General features: G+C 39.3%; 1 protein-coding gene across 1 annotated transcript in view; it reads right to left on the bottom strand.

Moving 5' to 3' along the window:
• ARHGAP10 (Rho GTPase activating protein 10) overlaps positions 1-22,633 on the bottom strand; it is a 381,695-nt gene that overhangs the window by 262,788 nt on the left and 96,274 nt on the right. The window contains exons 2-3 of the mRNA XM_027866797.1: positions 15,109-15,204; positions 14,371-14,432 (exon numbers count right to left, since the gene is read on the bottom strand). Of these exons, the coding sequence (XP_027722598.1) occupies positions 14,371-14,432; positions 15,109-15,204 (158 nt within the window). The remainder of the gene's footprint in view (positions 1-14,370; positions 14,433-15,108; positions 15,205-22,633) is intronic.

Below are 22,633 nucleotides of genomic sequence, written 5' to 3'. Positions count from 1 at the left end.
GGAGAAGGAAATGGCAAACCACTCCAGTATCTTTGCCAAGAAAACCCCAAATGGGGTCACGGAGAGTTGGACATGACTGAAAAATGTCTCAATAACAACAATTTTCCCATGATTAATATGAAAAGAAGCATAGTGAATTTAGGGGAGGATAGAGCCCCTTAGAGGAGAAGGATAAAGAAATTCCACTGTTAGATTATGTTTAGCTTTAACATAATACATAAGTGCTAATCCATTTTGCAAAAACCAAATAAACTAGAGTTTAACATCTAAATTTAAGATTTAAAAATGTGCCTATTTCCCATAAATATCAGCAAAGAAGTTTTTGATGAAACCTTAGAGTCTTAATGTCATCCAATATAAGAAGTGCAAAATTTATTGCTGGAGAATTTGGTCCTAAATATATTTAGTCAATGAATAATACATCTTCTCTCTCTCTCTGATTCAGACCATCACCTCATTTAATGGAAAGCCCACTTCTGGTTTTCATTCCAGTGGCCCCAGAATGTGAGGTCTTAGTAGTATGTTCTGATCTTCTAATCTGTGACTTGAAAGAATTTATTTGGAGCTAGAAGAAACTAGAATTAGAATTGTTCTTCATTTTACCAGTGAAGAAACTGAGGCCCTCAAAAGTTAAATGGCCTTCCCAAAACTAGAATGTAAATGTAGAATCTCAAACACCAAATCCAGGCCTATTTCCATTCCATCCTTCTCCCTCTCCAAAAGTAATGGTCATGGTTCATGATCAGTCACCATATTCTAGTGCCTGGTCTCCCCCTGCCTGAACTTTGGTTTACGTCCTAACTCTCAGAAAAATGTTCTGAAAAGCTGTGCTAACTCTGGACTCTGCCCTAAAGTAATTCTGAAATCAAAATATAATTTAACTAACCCAGTAGAAGTAGTGCTAGACTTTCAAAGTGTATCTATCCCAAGACATGAAGCCTGGTCAAGCTTCCCAAAGGACATAGATTCCATTCTTGGTACGTACATATTTGTCACTAGAACCTTGGGATTTATTCAAGCCTTATGGAGAACAGGGCCATAAACTGTACTCTTAAAGGGCTAGGTCAGACCCTTGAAATTTCCATGGGAAAAAATGTCGGGGGTGGGAGTGAGAAAGCCAGAGACTAGAAAGAGGGATGTTCTCCCAAAAAGGGGAAAAAAAAAGGTTATCATAGCATTTTTTTTTAAATGCACAGAAGAGAACAGAAAGTTCATAAGGTGAAAGACAAGGACAACTTTGAATATAACCATTTAATTTATAATATTCTCTTAAAATGTGTGCTATGCATAATAAAGATTTGCATGTACAACCTTACATAATATATATATTGCGGGAACACTCATCTTAGATAATGTTTGCCAAGTAAAGAACAGAGAAAGAGAGAAAGAGATACACACACACACACACACAGAAGAAAAAAATCCCATAGCTATAGATTAAATTCTATCATATTCTCAACCTCTTTAAAGCTTTGGAAACATTAAGAATTTTAATACATGACTCCTCAGCTATTTATTATTATCAGACCTACTATTATCATTACTTAGAAGTCTTAACTCTAGACATGAGTTAACAAAACACTCTGTTCACAACAATCCTTTGAAGTAGGTAACTTTTTTTTTAACCAGACTTAAGTTTTTATTGGTCTATACTAGGAACTCCCAATGAGGAAACTCCCTCTATCAATGCAGGTTGGCACCTGCTCTTGAGAGAACAACCTGGAACACACAGGTTAAGCCACTTGCTCATGGACACAAAGTCAGTATGCATCAAAGGTAGCACTTGAACTCAGGTATTCCTGATTCTAAGGGCACTATCCACTACGCTGTGACAAAGTGGATGAATGATATAAGTATTATTTCTCCCATTTTACAGGGAAGGAGCCTGAGGCTCAAAGAGACTTAAGACTTTCCCATAGTTATAAAGCTTATATCTGCTGGAATTAGAATTGCATCCGAGTTTTTCAGTCTCCATGTCAATCTAGTATCCTTTCAATTATATCAACCTGATTCTTCAGCTTTAAAATTTAACTAAGGGGGGGGAAGTTCTTTTTTCTATTACATTCTGCTTACTTAACTTGGATTTCTACTATTAAAAATGAATAACAATTTAAGAGTATGGGGAGAAAAAGGGTTAAATAATTAAATAAAATTGCAGTGGAGTGAGAAGTCACTAGAAAGGCAGCTAGGTGGGATGGTAGACGGGCCTGCAGCGAGGACCCAAGTTCAAGTCTGAACCTCAAATACTTATTAGCTATGCAACCCTGGGAAAGACATTTAAACATGTATCTCCTCAATTTCCTTATTGTAAAATGGGAGTAATACTGGTGAAATGTAAGGACTGTGAAGGGAAAATGAGATATTATTTGTCAAGTGTTTTAATAGCGCTATATAAATTATATTTATTATACTATATTATGTTGTATTTATTATTATTAGAGTATATATTTCATTTTAGATTAAAAGAGAAATATGGAAATTAGACCCTACCACATATGTATATATAGTAGGTACACAATAAATCACTATTGACTGAAAAATCTAGGTTCCCAAGCTAAACAATTATAAAAGACAACTTTGCCTAACTATCAAATACACATCTCCAAATCCTTCTGTGAAGGAGGAGCTAGCTAAACAGTGTTTACATACAGAAATAAGAAAAAGGAGGCAGCCACCTTGCTCTGTTAATCAGTTGTAGATATTATCTCCACACCATACACACACACACACACACACACGCAAAACTTGTTTTTTGAAAACTGCGTTCCTTCTAAAAATTGGAATTTACCCCACATGGGTTCTGATAAACAAATGCTTCACTTAGGGGCAGCTAGGTGGCACAGTGGATACAGCCCCGGCCCTGAAGTCAGGAGGACCTGAGTTCAAATCCGGCCTCAGACCAAACACTTGACACTTACTAGCTGTGTGACCCTGGGCAAGTCACTTAACCCCAATGGCCTTAAAAAAAAAAATGCTTCACTCTTGCCTACTTTTAATATATTTTTCATAGAGATGTCAGAATAATCTCTCCACCCCAATCAGTCTTTTCTCCATTTAAATATCCTCAGCAGTTCCCTAACACCAAATTAAGTTCTAACTCCTCTCTTCTTGGCATTCAAAGGCCTACCCAATCAGGAGTCATCTGGTCTTTCCAGCCTCAGTTCCTAGTATTGCCCTCAACATATGCCATGCTTGAGTAAAATTCTACAGCCTGAACACAAAATTAGTCCTCTAGCATCTATAGTTTTTCTTTTCTTTTCTTTTCTTTTTTTTTTTAGGCATATGTGGTTAAGTGACTTGCCCAGGGTCACACAGCCTGTGTCTGAGGCCACATTGGAACTCAGGGCTTCCTGACTCCAGGGCCTGTGCTCTGTCCACTGTACCACCTAGCTGCCCCCTCTATAGCTTTTTTCATAGGCTTCCCAGCCTTCCTCCCCAGGTATGCCTGGAACGGCCTCCCTGTCTTCACTTGCTAAATTTTAACCAAACCTTTAAAGTCCAATTCAAAGGCCACCTCTTTCAAGAAGTGTCCTATCATCTCTCCAATAACTAACAAACTTCCCCCTGCACCTCATCTTTTGTTTTGTAATTCAAATCCCTTTATTATTTACAACTCTGAATTACACCTCTTACACGCCCTACTAAACTATGTCCCATCTTGGATGCTTACCAGCTTCATAACCCTGAGTAAGTCAATTAACATCTAAGAGCTCTTGGCAATTCTCCAGGACCATAAATTGAAAGAAAAAAAAGTTGCCATTTTGCACTGGAAGAGGGATTTTCTTCATCTGGGAATTCCCTATACCAAAGAAATACCAGGTCTACCCTTACACACACATATACATATATATGTATATACACACATACACACACATATAGGTGAAATATATTTATATAGGCACTTTCAGATTTATGAGATTCTCTCATAATAACCCAGTTAGGAAGGTAATATAAATATCACTACACATAGTTAAATGACATGGAGCAGCAATGGACCTGGAATCAGGAAGACCCAAGTTCAAATCCAGCCTCTGATACTTCCTAGCTGTGTTACCCTGGGAAGATCACTTAATCTCTATCTGCTTCAGTTTCCATATCTATAAAGTATGTTGGAGAAGGAAATGGCAAACCACTCCAGTGTCTTTGCCAAGAAAACTCCAAAAGGGAGCAATTTGGAACTATGCCTAAAGGACTGCAAAAATGTACATACCTTTTGACCCAGCAATACCACTTCCAGGGTTGTATCCCAAAGAGATCATAAAAATGGGAAAAGGGCTCATATGTACAAAAATGTTTATAGCAACTTTTTGTTGTGGCCAAGAACTGGAAATTGAGGGGATGCCCCTCAGTTGGAAAATTGCTAAACAAGATACAGTATATGAATGTGATGGAATACTATTGTTCCATAACAAATGATGAGCAGGTAGACTTCAGAAAAACCTAGAAAGACTTACATGAACTGATGCTGAGTGAAATGAGCAGAACCAGGAGAACATTGTATACGGTAACAGCCACAATGTGCCATGACTAGCTTTGACAGACTCATCTCCTCTCAGCCATACAAAGATCCAAGACAACTCCAAAGGACTCATGATGGAAAATGCTGTCCACATCCACAAAAAGAACTATGGAATCTCAAAATAGATCCAAGCACATTATTTGATCTCTTTTTTCTTTTTTTTTTTTTTTTGTTTCTTCTTTCTTGTGGTTTCTCCTATTGGTTCTAATTCTTCTTTACAACATGACTAATGCGAAAATAGGTTCAATATGAATGTATAAGTAAAGCCTATATCAGACTGCACATCATTTTAGGGTGGGGGGAGGGGAGAGATGAGAAAATTTGGAACTCAAAATCTCATGGAAGTGAATGTTGAAAAGTAAAAATACATAAATAAATTTTAAAAAAGAAAATTCCAAAAGGGGCCACAAGGAATCGGAAATGACTGAAAGACAACAAACAACAACAAGTGCCAGGCACTGGGCTAGGCACTGGGGGAATTTCCGTGCAGTGAATTCAACAGTCCCTATATCCAATAAGCTTACATTCTAATGGAAAAATAACAATTATCTCTAAAAATGTATACAGCATAGAGTCAATACATACACACAGACATAAACACAAGGCAGCCTGGCACCAGATACCACTGTCTAAGCATTTATTAAGTACCCACTATGTCCTTAGCACTGTGCTAAGTGCTTAGTACAGTTACATCCCTACCCATCTAATCCTCAAGTCTTCCACCTCCTATAATCTCGTATCAATCAACCAGCAAGTGTTTATTAAGCTCCTATTCCTCGCCAGACATCGTGTTAGGCATGGGGGACGCAAGGACCACTCCCCCTGTGTCCTCAAGAAGCCTGGAGGTGGAGGGTCAGAAAGGGAGAACAATGTGTGTCCCAAAACTCTTAGTGCCATTTGAAGCTTAAAACTGCACTGCAGCTTTTTCAGACACCATGTAGAGATATACAGAAAAGAGATACAAGATGATTTTGGGGAGAAGGCAGTAGCAACTTGGAAAAGCAGAAAAGGTTTCATGTAAAAGGTTACACCTGAACAAACCAGAAATTCTCAGTGATGAGGTGAAGCGTTTTCATGCACAGGGGACAGTCAGTGAATAGGTACGGAGGACGGAAGAGAAGCTGTATTTATGAGAAATACTAAGGTCAGTACGGCTGGGCCTCAGGTGGAGCAAAGGAATGTATAATCTATTCAATTTCTTCTACATGGTTTTATGCTGCATGTCAGCTGGGAGACAAGGAAGATCTCTTCTCTGTCCCACTAGTACAGATAAATCTGACAGATTAGTTAACTTGGAAGGCCCAGAGAAAAAGGCCCTGAGAGAATGAAAAACAGGAAAGGCAAGTTTCAATACCAGGAGGAAACTTATGAGTTACTGAAGTGATGACAGAAGTGGGTGAAGGGTCCTTGGAAGCCTAGCGACAACATGAACTCGAAGCACCACAGGAGGGTAGGCCCCAGGCAAGAAGTTGTCTGTCTGTCCAGTAGGATGTCAGAGGCTAACTTAACCTACTGGTCACCCTATCAAGTTGACGGTAACATGGGGTTGTTGATAGATGATTTTTTCTTTTTCTTTTTTCCCAATTTATTTATTTATTTATTTATTTTTAGCTTTCAACATTCACTTTTATAAGATTTTTTAGTTCTAAGTATTTCCTCCTCCCTCTCCTTCCCCCTCTCCAAGATGGCCTGCAATTTTCCATATTAGTCATGTTGTGAAAGAAGAATCAGAACAAAAGAGAAAAACCACAAGAAAGAAAAAAGAGAGAGAGAGAGAGAGAGAGAGAGAGAGAGAGAGAGAAAATGGTATGCTTTGATCTTCATTCAGATTCCATAGTTCTTTCTCTAGATGTGGATGTCATTTTCCATCATGAGTCTTTTAGAATTGTCTTAGATCACTACATTGCTGAAAACAGCCTCGCTCTTCAGTCGTCTTACAATGTTGCTGTTACTGTGCACAAGGTTCTCCTGGTTTCGCGCACTGCACTCAGCATCAGTTCATGCAAGTCTTTCCAGGTTTTTCTGAAATCTGCCTGCTCATCATTTCTTATGGGACAACGGTATTCCATTACATTAATATACCACAACTTGTTCAGCCATTCCCCAACTGATGGGCATTCCCTCGATTTCCAATTCTTGATCATCACAAAAAGAGCTGCTATAAATGTTTTTATGGGTCCATTTCCCTTTTTTATTATCTCTTTGGGATACAGACCTAGTAATGGTATTGTTGGGTCAAAGGGTATGCATACTTTTATAGCCCTTTGGGCACTGTTCCAAAATGTGGGCGATTTTATTAAACAGTTGCAAAAACATTACCCTCCCCCCCAAAAAAAAACAGTATCTAAATTTTTAATAGAAAAACTATTTTATCACAATTTAAGTGTCAGTTCAAAAAAGGAAAAGTCTCCATTTATGGTTGGTGGACATTTAAGTCAATAACAACTCAATATAAAATATGAAAAACTGCTGAAAAAAATTCAACACGGCTCCCCATTACCAAAAACAAACAAACCAAAACTGCTCTAATTTGTTTTGAAGGAAACAACGGATTCCAAGAGGCAGAACTGAGGAGGAAGACATTCCAGTCATGGGAAACACCCAGTGCAAAGGCTAAGACATGAAGTGTCCTGGGTAAAGTTCATAAATCTTTTATTGACTATACAGGGAATATAGTCACCAGTTACAATACTGGTGAAAATACATCTTGTGTTCCAGCTAACTTCAAAGATTTTTCAAATTTAATTTGTTTTCTCTCCATCTCATTTCCCCAAATAACCACCCTTCTAACAAACATTCAAAGTCAAGCAAAATATATTTCTCATTGGTCATGTCCATATACATATATATCAGATATGTGTGTATATGTATGTATATATATATGTGTGTGCGTATGTATGTATATACACACATACTTACATGTGTCTATATATTATATAAATTATATATTATACAAATTATATAAAAATATATTAAATATATATAAATTCTGCAACCCGAGTCTATCCCTTCTCTGTTAAAAGATGAGCAGTGTGTCTCATCACTGGTCCTCGGTAATCATAGCATTGTATTGATGTATTGTATTGATCAGTGTTCTTAACTTGTTCAAAAGGTGGTTGTCTTTAAATTGTTATTGTACATACTCTGTTCTGTTTCTGCTCCTTTCACTCAATTTTTTTACATGGCTTTTCACGTCTCTCTGAAACCATTCCTTTCATCATTTCTTCTGCACGATAGCATTCCATGACATTCACATACCATTTCCCAATTGATGAATATCCTCCTAAAATCTAGTTCCTTGCAACTACAAAAAGAACTGGAATAATTATTTTTCAGCATATAAGTCCTTTCCCTCTTCCTCTGATATTTTTTAGTAACCCTAGTGGTTAACACACTACTAAAGAAAACACATTAACTAACTACTAGACAAAACTAAACTAATTAGTTTTGGTAACATGCCCAGTTTTAGTACCTTTGAGGGAGTAATTAGAAATTGCTTTCCAGAATGGATGGACAAATTCATACACCTTAGTGTGTTAACATGCCCATTTGCTAGTGGCCCCTCCAATGTTTTGCTTGTAATAGGGTTTTGATTTTATTTTATTTTCTCTTAAGGATGAGAGGTTGGAGGAAAAGAAAATGTTTCTTAATTGAAGAAAAAATAATTGAAAAACAGATCCATTGAAGAAGCAGGGGGGTACCTGCATAGTGCAATGGTGAGACTGCTGGATTGGAAGTCTAGTCTTGCGCCATATCTGACCTTGGCGTCTCTTCTCTCTAGGCCTCAGTTTCCTCCTCTGTATTAGGAAGGGTTGGATTAGATGATCCTCTAAGGGCCTTTCCAGATTACAATCATATGATCCATCCAAAAGTGATGCTTTCATTCAATTCTATGTAGGCTCACACATATGCTTCACACCACATGGAAATTCACACTTGTGGGAAAAGTATGATCCTTTAACATAACTGGAGACTTAAATTTGACAGACACTAAACAAATTAGAGGCACAAACAGAGCCCTATGCAAGTAGATTTAATAAATAATCACGACCTCACAAACACAAGCCCCTTTAGAAAGAACAGCTAAAACCTTTCAAGGATTAAAAGAAATTTCTACCTTGTAATTATCCAAGAGTCACTGCTGAATTTAAAGGCACAGGAAATTTCAAAGGGTGCATCTTAAAGTTAACAAAGTCAGCCACAAAGTAATCATTACACATGGTGACCAGAGCACCTGCTTTGCAGCCAAGAATACATATGTTTAAATGATGCCTGTCACATACTACTTACTAGCTATGTAACCCTTGGCAAATCAATTAATTTCTCTCGGCTTTAATATCTTCATCTGTAAAACCACAATAATATTATTATACATTGTATTATTATATTACATATTTTATTATTATAATATCTCATTGATGAGAGAATATAAAGTGCTTAGCATATGGTAAGCACTATATAAATGCTATTGTTATTATTATTATTATTCAGAGTTGTTCTAAAGAGCCAAGGAGTTAATGTAAATAAAACACTTTGCAAATCTTAAAGCATCATATACACATGGGCTACTATTTTGGATTACCCTAGCTATCTTTCATTATATTAAATAATAGTATAAAATTCCAAAATGTACAAATAAACTTTTAAAGTTTGCTTTCATTTTTTAAAGAAATATCTTTCAACATTCTGGAAGTAAGAGAGAGGTGTCTGGGGGTGGGGAGAGACAAAAAAAATAAGATTTAAAAACTTGGGAAAATTTGACAATCATTGCCCTTTCGAGGAAGCTAAATGGGCAGTGGATAAAGCAATGGGCCTGGAATTATGGAGACCCAAATTCAAATTCAACCTCAAACACCTACCAGCTGTGTGGCCCTGGGAAAGTCACTTAACCTCTGCCTCATTTTTCTCATCTGCAAAATGGGGATAATAACAGCACCTCCCTCTCAGAGTTGTTGTAAGGCTCAAATGAGATATTATAAAGTGCTATTTAGATGTTAGCATTACTAGCTGTATAAACCTGGGCAAAGTCACTTATCTGCCTCAGTTTCTCCATCTGTAAAACAGAGATCATAATAGCACCTACCTCACCAAATGAGATATTTGTAAAATTCCTTGGTACAATGCCTAGCACATAGTGGGCATTGTAATGCTTACTTCCTACATCACTTTAGACAAGTCACTTAACCTCTGCAGGCCTCAGTTTCCTCAGCTGTAAAATAAAAATGGTCTCTGAGGTCCTTTCCAGCTCCAGACCTATGATCTTTATAGAAACAGAGACACTAATGGGACAGACAACCTGTAAACAAGATACAGATACAGAAAAATAGCCTAAAAAGAGAGTCCCCCTAAAATAGTCTAAATTAGCAGAGGGAAGGCATTAGCATTAAGGGGAATCAGGAAGAAAGTTTTACAGAAGATGGGATTTTACCTGGGACTTGAATGAAGCCAGAGAGACCAGGAGACAGAGATAAGAAAAGAGAATTCCAGGTTCCAGGGGGCAACCAGCAAAAATGGCAAGGGGCTACTACTGTGTGGATTCCTAGAATGTTTAATACCAGCAAATATTAATCAATTAATTATATTAAGTGAAGGCCAAGGGCAGCCTTGATATTGGGTAGGAGGGTTTGGAGGAGGGAAAGAATTTCTGGAAAATCGAGAGAATACATTCTCCAAAGGATCATGAAGCCTGAACCTTATGTTAGAAAGCGGGCAAGCCACTGTCCAGTCCTCAGGTGGCTGCTTCTATATTCTGGTTATGGAGGGATTTGGGGAAGGTGAGGAAAAAAGGGTAAGAGGTAGGAAACGATAGTGTGTGCAGAAGGACATGAGCATTTCAAGTCTATTTCTCTCTCCTGACACTTTTTTTTCTCCTGTTTGCTGCCCTTCCCCCGCCCCTAAATAAATGCCTAGGAATTTCCAGCTTCATGATTCCCAGGCAAGCATCATTATTTGCCATATCCCAGAAATAGCTCATCAAAAACGTTCAAAAATCTTTTCAGCAGGGAAAAAAAATAGCCATAGGAAAGAGGGTAGAGGAATACCCAATGAAGGACTTTTAAAATAGCATCCGAATCACCAGAGCACTATTTTGGAAGTCCTTACATTCCTGGACTGTTGCCCAAGTTCAAAAGTACAGTATGTACTCTTGTACGACTAACCTCACCCACTACTTCCCTTCGACGAAATCTGGCAAAGACACGGAGATGGGAGATTTGGGACTTTTATATAATGGGCATTTCTTTTGTCTACCTTGCATTTATTTTCTCTTTCTTCTGCATACAGTTATATATGTCCATGTTGTCTCCACTAAGAGAATGTGAGATCCTGGAGAGGAGAGGTTGTTTCCCTTCCCTTGTACTTTTATCTCAAGAAGCGAGCACTGATGCTTCATCAATGCTTGCTGATCAACATTTATGTTATATGGTATTTTGCATACTCCTTGGTGTTTTATCGCCCTATCAAAAGTTGAAAATTGATCTCGGCTATGGGGAGTACAAGGTCTTTTCGGCATTAATCAAATGCCGATGATTTGCAGAAACAAACAATGGAAATTTAGTGGAAAGTTGTCGAAACAGAAAAATAAGCGTGGTCTGGGATTGTAATGTTATCATGGTGGCTCGGAGGTGGGGAGGAAGCAAGCTTCATAAGACAGTAGTTTTTGTTTATGATGCCACTAAAAGCAAATTCCATGAGAAGAATCATTACTGAACTGCCTTTTCTCAGCCTTTATCCTCTTTGACATCTGAAGTCTTTGAGCTGACCACCTCCTTCTTCTGGACCCTCTTCTCCCTTGACCTTCATGCTATAATTCTCTTATCTTCTTCCTCTCTGTCTAAACATCTTTTGCTGGACACTCCTACTTAAAAGCACAGATAGTGAAGTGCATGGACAGCTGGATCTGGAGTTAGCAAGACCCGAATTCAAATGTGACTTTAGACACTTACCAGACATGTGACCCTGTCACAAATCTCCCATCTCCATGTTTTTGCACAAGTTTTCCCCACCATTCCTAGAATGTCCTCCCTCCTCATCTCCACCTACTAGAATCCCTAGGAAAACTTAGTTGAAACATCACCTTCTACATGAAGTCTTTCCTGATTTCCCCTCCCCCCTCTGGTTGCTAGGGCGCGCGTGCGCGCGCGCGCGCGCACACACACACACACACACACACACACACACACACACACACACACACAGTGTGTAAACTGATGTTGACCTGTCTGGAATGGATGCTTAAGGTACATGTTGGCCTAGATAACCTTTGAGGTCCCTTTGAACTCTATGACCATGAGCCTCACATAGGTTGTGCCACCCCTCTCTAGAAGCTCACAACATCGTATAGGCACCATTTTCCAATGCGTCACACCATTTCTGCAGCTAAATCCCTGAACCTCTCACCCAGATGTCTCAAAGTCAGCAAACCAGGCCAGCAACCTTCGTAGCCAAAATGTAAATAGGTACATAAGCTAACAATAACTCCATCCATCTGGCCATATCAGATAGACCAGAAGTAACCCTACAGGCTTGTTCTTCCCATTCTAATTTCTTAACCTAATGCAGTCACTTCAAGAAACATAAAAATAAAAGACGGGTAAAGCCAAGGAAGACAATAGCAGAACAGTATTTCTGCACAGCCAAAGAACCCGCGATTTAGCTTTTCATTTTTCGTGTGTCCAAGTTTCTAAGAAAGGAACTGGAGATTAACTAAGAAGATACACATTAACTAATAAAATACACATGCACCAATTGGAATTCTACACTTCATTCTGGTTCCTAACCATTCGCTTTCACCAACTCAAAAAGCAGTAATAACATACTGGTCTCTTCTCTACTCTCTCCCCAACCACACCCTACCTTCAGGCTGCAATCTCTCACCAGAGAGATCAGAAGACCCTCCTGATTGGTTCCCTTGCCTTAAGTCTCTCCCTATTCCAATTTATCCTCCACATGGTTGCCAAAATTATTTTCCTAAAATACAGGTCTAACCACTTCATTCCTCAGATCAGTGACTCCATATACAATTAAAAAAAAAAAAGCAAAATTCTGTTTGAAATGTGAAGCCCTTCACAATCCAGCTCCAAATGATCTCGTCTAAGTTAGATATTAGTCCCGTCATGCACTCTCCAGTCCAGTCAAACTGGCCTTCCTACTGTTCGTTCCTCACCATTGATGCTTCCTCTCTAGCCTCTAGGCCTTTGGCCAAGCTGCCCCTCTGGCCTGGCATGCCCTTCCTCATCATCTCCGCCTCTCAGAATCCCTTGTTTCCTTAAAGCTCAACTCAAACACCTTCTATACGAAGTCTTTTCTGATCCTTCCTTGTAAGTACCTTCCCTCCCCCCAAAAAATTATCTTGAATATATTTTGAGAGGCAGCATAGGATAGGGGCTACAGAGCTTGTCCTGAGCATGGAAGACAAGGATCTAAATCCCATATCTGACACACACTATCTGTGTGATCCTGGGCATGTCTACTTACTTAATCTCTAAATGCCATAAGCAGCTCACTTAGACTATAAATTGCAGAAGTGCAACCTGCATTGGTAAAGAGAGTGTCCCCACCAAGAATTCCCTATACCAAGGAAATCCACAGGTCCAATCCATATCCCTATCCTTATAATTGTATGTGCACATGTTCTTTCTCCAAATAGAATGTAAGATCCTTGAGGACAGACACTCTCATTTTTGTCTTTTGCATCCCTGACACTTACAGAGTACCTGGAAGATAGTAGAGGTTGCTGATTAATTAAAAAAGGGTAAAACAATCTTGTAATAGAGCCAAATATCTAAGGATTCACCAAGGATATGTGCCTCCTATTCCTTTGGAAACTCAAGATCATAAGGTCATTGAGTTAGGGTGGAAGGACCCTCACATATTAAAAAACTAGCCCAGAAATGTGGAACAACTTGTCCAAGATTAAACAGGTAGTGAATGGTAGAGCCAGGATTTGAATCCAGGCCCTGTGACTCCAAATCCAATGTTCTTTTGTTGTTGCTGTTGTTGTTCAGTCTTTGTGACTTCATTTGGGATTTTGTAGGCAAAATTACTGGAGTGGTTTGCCGTTTCCTTCTCCAGCTCATTTTACAGATGAGGAAACTGAGACAAATGGGATTAAGAGACTTGCCCACGGTCACACAACTACTAAGTATCTGAGGCCCGATTTGACCTCAGGTCTTCCTGACTCCAGGCCCATCATTTCACCCACTGAACCACCAGTGTTCTTCTTCAAAGAAGCCTTTTTTTCCCCCAGTCTTCTACCACACAAATTCCTTGTCTATCCTCTCCCTCAATGGCAAAGAACAAAACCACCTATTACATCTATAGTCTTTGCAAAGGCATCACACACACACACACACATACACACACACACACACACACACCATTCCCTTTATAATTACTTTTAATAATAAACCATATTGTAAACCTTGAATTGGTACATAAATGTAAGTTAAGGTGATTCTATTAGAACAGGATAAAAACATACAACTCCTCAGCAACAGAAGAAGGAAAGACAGATGGAAAAAATCTTAACTTGAGCGTCACGTCTCAGCAGCAGCTTTGACCATCACTGACAAGACTCAGACGGACCTCACAAAACATTCCATCAGGCCCCCTGATTTTACAGGTGACAACGAAAAGCCCTAGAAAGGGTAAGTGACGAGACCCAAGTCACACAGCAAGTCACTCCTGGCAAACCTCCAAAACCAGAACCTAAATCTCTCTTGTTTTTCCCCACTACATAGGTATACTACCTCTATGAAAAAATACAGCAAATTATTCCTATCAAAACTATCCAGAAACCCAAATCTCCAACACTGAGCATCCTGATTGATCACTCCCCATCTCCAACTCACCATGATTTCTCTCTGTTCTTCCAGATTCCTTAAGAAATTTGAAAACTCTCGGAGTGAAGCATCTGCAAAGGGAAAGAGAAGTGGATAGTTTAATTATGAAAGGAAAACGAGACCATTTGTCAGCACTTAATATTTGCAAGCAAAACTGAACACCAATATGATCAATTAAACTTATTTTGTAACTTTCTTCTGGGCTTTGGACCTGTGACTTCATTGGTATTGGAACTCCTAATAAGGAGAACCCCTCCTACCAATACAGATAGAGATGTGCTCTAGAATTTAGTAGCCTTAGAGAGTTGCTAAGAGCCCATGATCGGCTCAGAGTCATCAAGCCATTATGGGTCAGAGAAAGGACTGGAACCTTGGTCTTCCTGATTCTAAGACTCCCTCTCCAGACATTATTCAATAGTAACTTCTCACTTTGCAACTATTCACAATTAAATAATGAAACTGATACCACAAAACAGCCCAAATTCTATTTTATTCTGTTTCTGTAAGGACTCATTCATATTTCCTCTCATGTGTTTGTAGTTCACACAACTGACATATCTTCCAATTCTGCTCTTTTTCCATTAGACATTATCTAATCCAGCTTTTTCTATATTTCCCTATATTCCTTATACTTCTCAATTTTAATTGCAAAATAGTGTTCCACTGCATTAATCAAACATCAATGAATCATATATACCAATTAACACTAATACACAATTTAACCTTTCCCCTATTGTTCTTACATACCTATACATCGCTCATCATCAGTCTCAGCATCACCAATGAACTCAAATTTGAAGTCTCTTAGTGAATGGGCAAACTTCCTCTGGGCCACAGACAGACCTAAAAGAAGAAAAAAAATCATGATTTATACTCAATTCAAATCCAGGTCTTTAGCAAATTTATTCTACCAGAGACATGGAGCACCACTGAGACCTTCCACATAGAGAATAAGTCAGTCCACACGCATTTATTAAGCATTTGCTATGTACCAGAAAGTGTGCTTAAGAAAAGTAATCGAGTGCTTAAGAAAACATAATCTATCTGCTTTACAAAGAACAAACCTGTCTCCTATGGAAAATATCTTGTAAGTAATCACTTAGAACTCTCTCGAGTCAGTCCCTTAAAATCAGGTATGAAGGTCAGGAGTGAAGATGATGCCAAGGTGAGATTCTATTATGTGTTCTATTCAATCCCATGACTCTGAGCTTTCTTTGTCATGAAAACCAAGGAAAAGTCTGAGTTGTGTGTATACAATACACACACACACACACACACACACACACACTCCATTACTGGGGACAGAAAATGCTCCAAGTCAGCCAACCAGAGCACTTTACTTGATAACCCTTTAATCAATGCAAAGTAACCTTGAGTTTTCAACAATGGTAGCCCACCAGGCAGGGCCAGCCAGGTGGTGGAATGGGGAGAATGCAGGCCCTGGAGTGAGCAAGACTCCTCTTGCTAAGTTCAAATACAGACTCAGACACTTACTACCTGGGTGACCCTGGACAAGTCACTTAACCCTGTTTGCCTCAGTTTCCTCATCTGCCAAATGAGAGCAGAGAAGGAAATGGCAAACCACTCTAGTATCTTTGCCAAGAAAACCCCAAATGGGGTCACAAAGGATTGGACGTGACTGAACAACAACAACAAATGACTGAGCTTGGAAAAGCAATCACAGCTAGCTGGCACAGAGTGCCAAGCCTCGAGTGATCAAGACCTGATTTCAAATCTGGTCTCTGACATGTCCCAGTTGTATGACCCTGGCCAAGTCACTTAACCTCTGTCCACCTCAGCTTTTCCAAATATAAAATGGTAATAACAGCATCTACCTCAGAGTTGTGGTGAGAATCAAATGAGAAAATATTTGTAAAGAGCTTACTTAGCACAGTACCTGGCACACACAAGGTGCTAAATAAATGCTTATTCCCTCCCTTTCCCTTACTCCCAACAGCAGCTCCACATTGATTCTTTTCCGCAGAGACATACAACTGAAAGCTACTTCAGATGAGGAGTCCATAGGCAGAGGACCATGGATTTACAGCTGGAAGGGCTATCTAGCCCAAAGCCCTCATTTTACAGATGAGGAAATTCATAAATTACAGATGCTGGTCTAAAGCAAATGCTGCCGTCCTCCCACCTTCTCTAAGATGAGGCTGAAACTCAACGCCTCCTCTCACATCACAGCACAAGAAGTCTCAGAACAAGAGCTCATGTTTTGTTTTGTTTTAATGTGACTTCAAGTGACTGAGAAGGCTTTAAAAAAAAAACTGAAAACAATGACTGCCCAAAATACCCAAATGAAAAATGAAGGAGGAAGTAATAAAACATTCATTATGTTACACTAGAAAACATAACAACTTTCCATTATTACACCACCCACTTTTATGGCAATGTCCCCTTCTTTAAACAATATAACTAAGAACTGTAGTCATCAAATTATACTACAAAGAGGTAAACACTAAAAATATTTGGTCCTGGTTAAAAAAATAAAAAGTAAAGTAGGTTATTGGAGCAGACTGAAGGGAGCATCAGAAGGCTTTGACCTCAATAACCCAATGTTTGATCAACCTGACAAGTTTATTGGGGTAAGAACTTCTTATCTGACAAGCTCTGCAAGGAAAACTGGAAAGCAGACTGGGAGCTCCTTGGAAGCAGGGATTATATTTCGCCTCCCTGTGGGTCCCCAGAACAGTATCGCACATAGTAGGTGCTTATGAAAATGCTTATTGACTCAACTGGCTGGCAGAAATTAGATTTAGACCAACATTTTCTACCATATACCACAATAAGCTCAAAAGAGATACTCAACATGAAAACTGAAGGTCAGACCATAAAAGAAAAAAAAAATTAGAAGAAAACCACGTCAGGTACCTTTCATAGTTATAGCTGGAAGAGAATTGCTAACATCAAGCAATCACAAAAGGTAAATTTACAATTTACAAATTAAATTTACAAAAGGTAAAATAGTTAATTCTGATTGTATGAAATTGGAAAAGGGGAGTTACAGAATCACAGATTGAGAATCACAAAGGATCTTGGGTCAAATTATTATTAGTTATTATTAATATTAAGTGAAAATCCTTTGTTTTACAGATAAGGAAACCAAAGCAATGACAAGTGAAGTGAAGTGAACTGCTCAATCATGATCTAATAAATGTCTAATGGATTTGAGCCCAGGACTTCCCTACCTCAAGCCAAGTATTCTGCTACCCTCAGGGTGATATAAAAAAAAAACAAGAAAAAGAAAAATGTTTTAAAAAATGCAACTCTTCCCCACCTTTGCCTTTCAGTCCAAGTTCCTTCCCCCTCATACTACCTTCTATTATTCTTCTCATCACTTATTCAATCTTTATTAATTCTAAAGAGTAACTGGAAGGCCACTGAGGCTGCAAAATTAAAGAGTCAGACAAGATGATGCCTAAGGTCCTTTGCAATTGTAACATGATATTTTAAGGTGTTTTTTTTTGGGGGGAGGGAGGTAAATTAGCTTAAGTCCTCTTTCAGCCATTCCCCCTACCCAAAACCATTTGTTTAATTTAAGGGTTACTAACTCTAGCCCCATTCTGCTGTAATCAGACTCTTTAAATGCCAAGTGTGAAGGATCCACTGACCTCAGTACCCAAAAATCAAGAATAATAGCTACAACAGGATTCTGACAAATGGCTTAGTTGGAGAAGGGTTGGGCACCTGGCAGATAGGTAACCTCCCAAAAAATAATGTTACGGCGTACCCTTGTCTCTACCTCCCCCAAAGGGACTACAGCCTATACACACACACACACACACATATACATCCCTAAATGGTACCTTTCATGCCACTGGTTCCAGATACAAAAATTCCTAGTTACTGTGCTGATCTTATAACCACCTTGACCAAATTTTTACATCCTCCATCTATTTCTTCTCTCACCCTTTTGAATTTGCTCTTTCCTCCAAGAAGGTCAAATCAATATACAACATACTTGGTTAAACTTGGTTAAACTCTGTTAATATACAACATACTTGGGAAACTGACAGTTCTAAGAACACGAGCAACTAAGCAAGCTTCACAGGGTGAGACCTAAACTACATTTAATTCCAACATTCTATCTGTACAAGAGGAAGATAATGGTTTTGCAATTTTATTTGTATTTTACAATTCTATGTTCATTTGCATTTTATGTAGGCAGCTGGCGGCCTGGAGTTGGAGTCAGGAAGAGAATACCATTCACAGTTCACTGGCTGTATAAAAAGAGGCAACAGGCCAGATCTGACCCACGGGCCATAGTTTGCCGACCTCTGCTCTATAAGATCAGGGCTGAACTCACTTCTTGCTCCTCTGGGGCCCGAAATATGTTAAGGCCTAGCTTAACTCTGGACAATTGTTCACTGAACTATCTCATAAATGCCAGACACCCCAACATATTAAGGCCTGAAAAAAGACCCTGAGGGAATGTTAATATGTTTCTTGTACCTCTGTACATGCTGCCCAAACCAAAATGTAATCGGGAAATATTTGACAAAATGAATAAAGACACAATAAAACACAGATAATATTAATGTGTAGAAGATAGAATAAAACAGCCAATTTGTGGCCCACAGGGATCCTTACATACAGTGCTTTAGTGGAGCCTGTTTCTATGTGTTTGAAACCAATATAGACCAAATTAGAAAACACATTACCGTCACCTAGCTTGTGCTATGTTTTCATTTATCTTGTTAAATATTTCTCAATTACATTTTAATCCAGTTCAGCTATACTGGGGAGTTCTGGCACCTCTGCTCTAGCCTCTCAGTGACCCAAAATAAGTTTCTCAACCTCTCTGATACAATTTCTGTACCAAGAGGGCAACAAAGAATATACAGATCCAAAATTGTTTCTTAATAGGGAATAAGTAATCGAGTAAGATAGTAAAAAACTGTCTTAAAAATAGAGATTCTTGGGGCAGCTAGGTGGCGCCGTGGATAGAGCACCAGCCCTGGAGTCAGGAGGACCTGAATTCAAATCCACCTCAGACACTTAACACTTACTAGCTGTGTGACCCCGGGCAAGTCACTTAACTCCGATGGCCTCACCAAAAAGCAAATAAATAAATAAATAAAGCCACCATGATTTAATCTAACCTGGAAATTTTGATCTGTAGGGCACAGTTCCAAGAATTGAAACTGCTAATTTTCATCATGATTTAGAATTGTCTTCATGATTACACAGACCATTAATCATGGTATCCTCTCAATATCAATGCAATCACCATCTAATATGAAGCAGGACTTGAGGCTGGGGGGTAGAGGGGGCTATTGCTTCATTTTTGTCAATGCCCCCCCACCTCAGAGCATGGATGTGTTGTAACTAACCTTACTAGACAGAATATCTAAAGTGATGAGATCATGGATCCATCTGATTATATTCCCAATGCATAGTAGCACATTGCATAAAGCTCAATGACTGCTTGAGTGGAATTACTGAACATATAAGGTGAACAGACATGTTACTGGAAGCTTGAAATTATTCAGAAGTTAACCATTCAAAGATGCTTCAGTGAGGTAAAAAAGGCAAAAAAAAGTCAAACGTTGATATTGACTTCCAGCCTTAAAACAAAAGAAGCTTTATGGAGGAGACAGGCTTTTGAGAGAAACCTTTAAAGGAACCAAAATTTCTGAGGCTGGATGTTGGGAATAAGAAAATCAGAAAAATCAGAAAAATCTAGCTTCTCTGTATGCCTTTTGGGATTCCGAAAGCATGTCTTCAGCTAGCCCTAATGACACGGTGCTTTGGCCCCAGAACCGAGTAACAAAGATTAGGAATACTGCTACTGATCCAGTTAGCAAGGAGAAGATGAGTAATGCCATGGAATATACTCCACCTACTCAATCAGGGCATATTTGGGATTAAAATTCAATACACTATTAATAAATGCTTAACAGTGTATTTAGCACTGTGCAAGAGACTGGAGACAATAATGCTCATTGATAATTGATATTGCTGTTCGTCCTTCCTTCTTGAAGAGGACCAATGACATCAGGAGGGTGATGTCTTGACTTTCAAGTGAATTGGATTTAAGTGAGGCAGGGCTGTGCAAGTCATCAGCCTCACTCTCTCCTCCAGAGTCAGGACAACTGGAGATGGATACAGAGCACGTTAAGATTTCACAAAATAAGAAAAATTAATAATGCATTTATTAAGTGTTTTTAATGTGCTAAGCTTCACAGACACAAACAGAAAGACAGTCTACTCCCTGGCAAGGAGCGAGATAACACATATGGGAAGTTTCAGCTCATGTCAGATGGAAAGATCCCAGGGTTAGGGTGCAGCAGCAAAGTAGGTAAGAATGTCTCCTCTTTAACATCACTTCCACTGATATTATCTCAAAATCATCCAGACTTCTGACACTGAATATTCGACAGGGTCAGCGACTTAGGTCTTCAGCAGCCGTATCTGTTGCACCTGTGGGAGTGCTTGTCAGGCTGCACAATCCACAGGATTTGGTTTTCAGGAGAATGACCATGGGCACTGGACTGGAAGTACAGTTCTTCCTAAGGCTCTTGGGTTCAGAGTCCCAAGCTATCTCCATCTGAGTCTAAAGGGAAATCATGTCCAGGATGGTGAGGGGGATTTGATTTCCCTAGCCCAGGCTGCCTGCTTGCTCTCCCTAGGGGTGCTCTGTTTGCTGTTTCAGACAAGCTGGCTCACCTACCCCATCCCATGTGAGACAATTGTTGGTGGGAAGGACTAGCCCTTTCTCCACAGGGGCTGCTTCCCCAGATGATAGCTATGAGACCTAGGCTGGAAGCAGGACCATGTATCTGAGGGGTACTACCAATCCCAGGACTTTTGTATGTTACACATACCTACTGGATCCTTACCATAACCCTGCGAAGGTAGGTTGTATAGTTCTAATTAAACCCAATTTATAAGAAAAGGAAACAAACTCTGAGAGGTAGTCCTCCGCAGTGCTGCTCAAATGATATCTGATTTCTACAGAATAGGTCTGACCATGTTACCCTCTTGCTCAAGAGGCTTGCTTCTGGGCTCTCTAATGCCCATCAGATATATTAAAAAAAAAAAAATCTTCTGGAATTCCAGTACTTTTCATAATCTGGCTCCAACTTATCTTTCCAAGCTGACTTTCCATTTCCAACTCATGCACAAACTGACCGATTTGATGTTCACTGCAGGCAATATTCAATCTACTATCTCCATGTATTTGCACAGACTATGCTTTGTATGCCCTCCCTCCTCATCTCAGCCTCTTGTAATCACTATGTCCATTAAAGGCTTATCCTAAGTGTAACCTCTTTGAGAGGTCTTTCTTGATCTTACTAATGATGATACTGCCCTTTCCCAAAAGGATTTTATATTGGCTCTGTGCATATTCTATATGTATGTATCTATGCCCATATGCTCTCCTCCCCCCCCCTTAGAATGTATGCTTCTTGAGGTCAGGAACCATTTTCATTTAGTCTCTGTATTCCCAGTGTTTAGCATGGCAGGAAGTAGGAACTTAATAAATGCTTGTCAAATTGAATTGAATTACCCGTGGTCACAGAGATAAATTTCAGAGGCAAAAGTCAGAACCCAAGTCCCTCCCAATTCCAAATTCAATACCCTTTCCACTGCAATATGGCGCCTCTCAAGTTCAAGTTTTAGACAAGTTGCATTTGAAATGTTGGTGGAACATCCAGGTGGAAATATCCTTCAGAAAGGTAAAGACACATGTCTGGAGCGCCCCCAAAAGTAGTCAAGACGAGAGACATGAATTGTAAGTCATCCACATGGAGGTACTGGCTGAAGTTGTAAAAATGAATGAGAATGTCCAGTGAAAGAGGGCAGGAGAGAAAAGAAGGTCAGAGAACAGAACTTGGGGAATTCCCACTTTAAGGGATGAGGAGAAGATCCAGGGAAGCAAAGGGGTGATTAAACAAGTTACAGAAAGCACCAGAAGTACCTCAGAAGCAAAAGGAGGAAAGAGGATTAAACAGGAGAGACAATGCTACAGAGAAGTCAAGGAAAACGAGAATTAAGAAAAGGTCAATGGATTTGGCAATTTGGAATCAATAGTATGTAGGGATTCTTTTTCTGTTTTGTTTTGTTTTCTGGCAAGGCAATTGGGGTTAAGTGACTTGCCTAGAGTCACACAGCTAGTAATGTTATGCATCTGAGGCCACATTTGAACTCAGGTCCTCCTGACTCCAGGGCCAGTATTCTGTCCACTCCGCCACCTAGCTGCCCCTTTTTTTTTGTTTTTGTGTTTTGATTTTTTTTGGTATGTAGGGATTCTTAATCTTTT

The sequence above is a fragment of the Vombatus ursinus genome, unplaced genomic scaffold (genome assembly GCF_900497805.2).
Source record: "Vombatus ursinus unplaced genomic scaffold, bare-nosed wombat genome assembly UNPS02014784.1, whole genome shotgun sequence".
In the NCBI taxonomy this organism is placed as follows: Eukaryota; Metazoa; Chordata; class Mammalia; order Diprotodontia; family Vombatidae; genus Vombatus; species Vombatus ursinus.
This window is presented reverse-complemented; position numbering and strand designations above follow the sequence as displayed.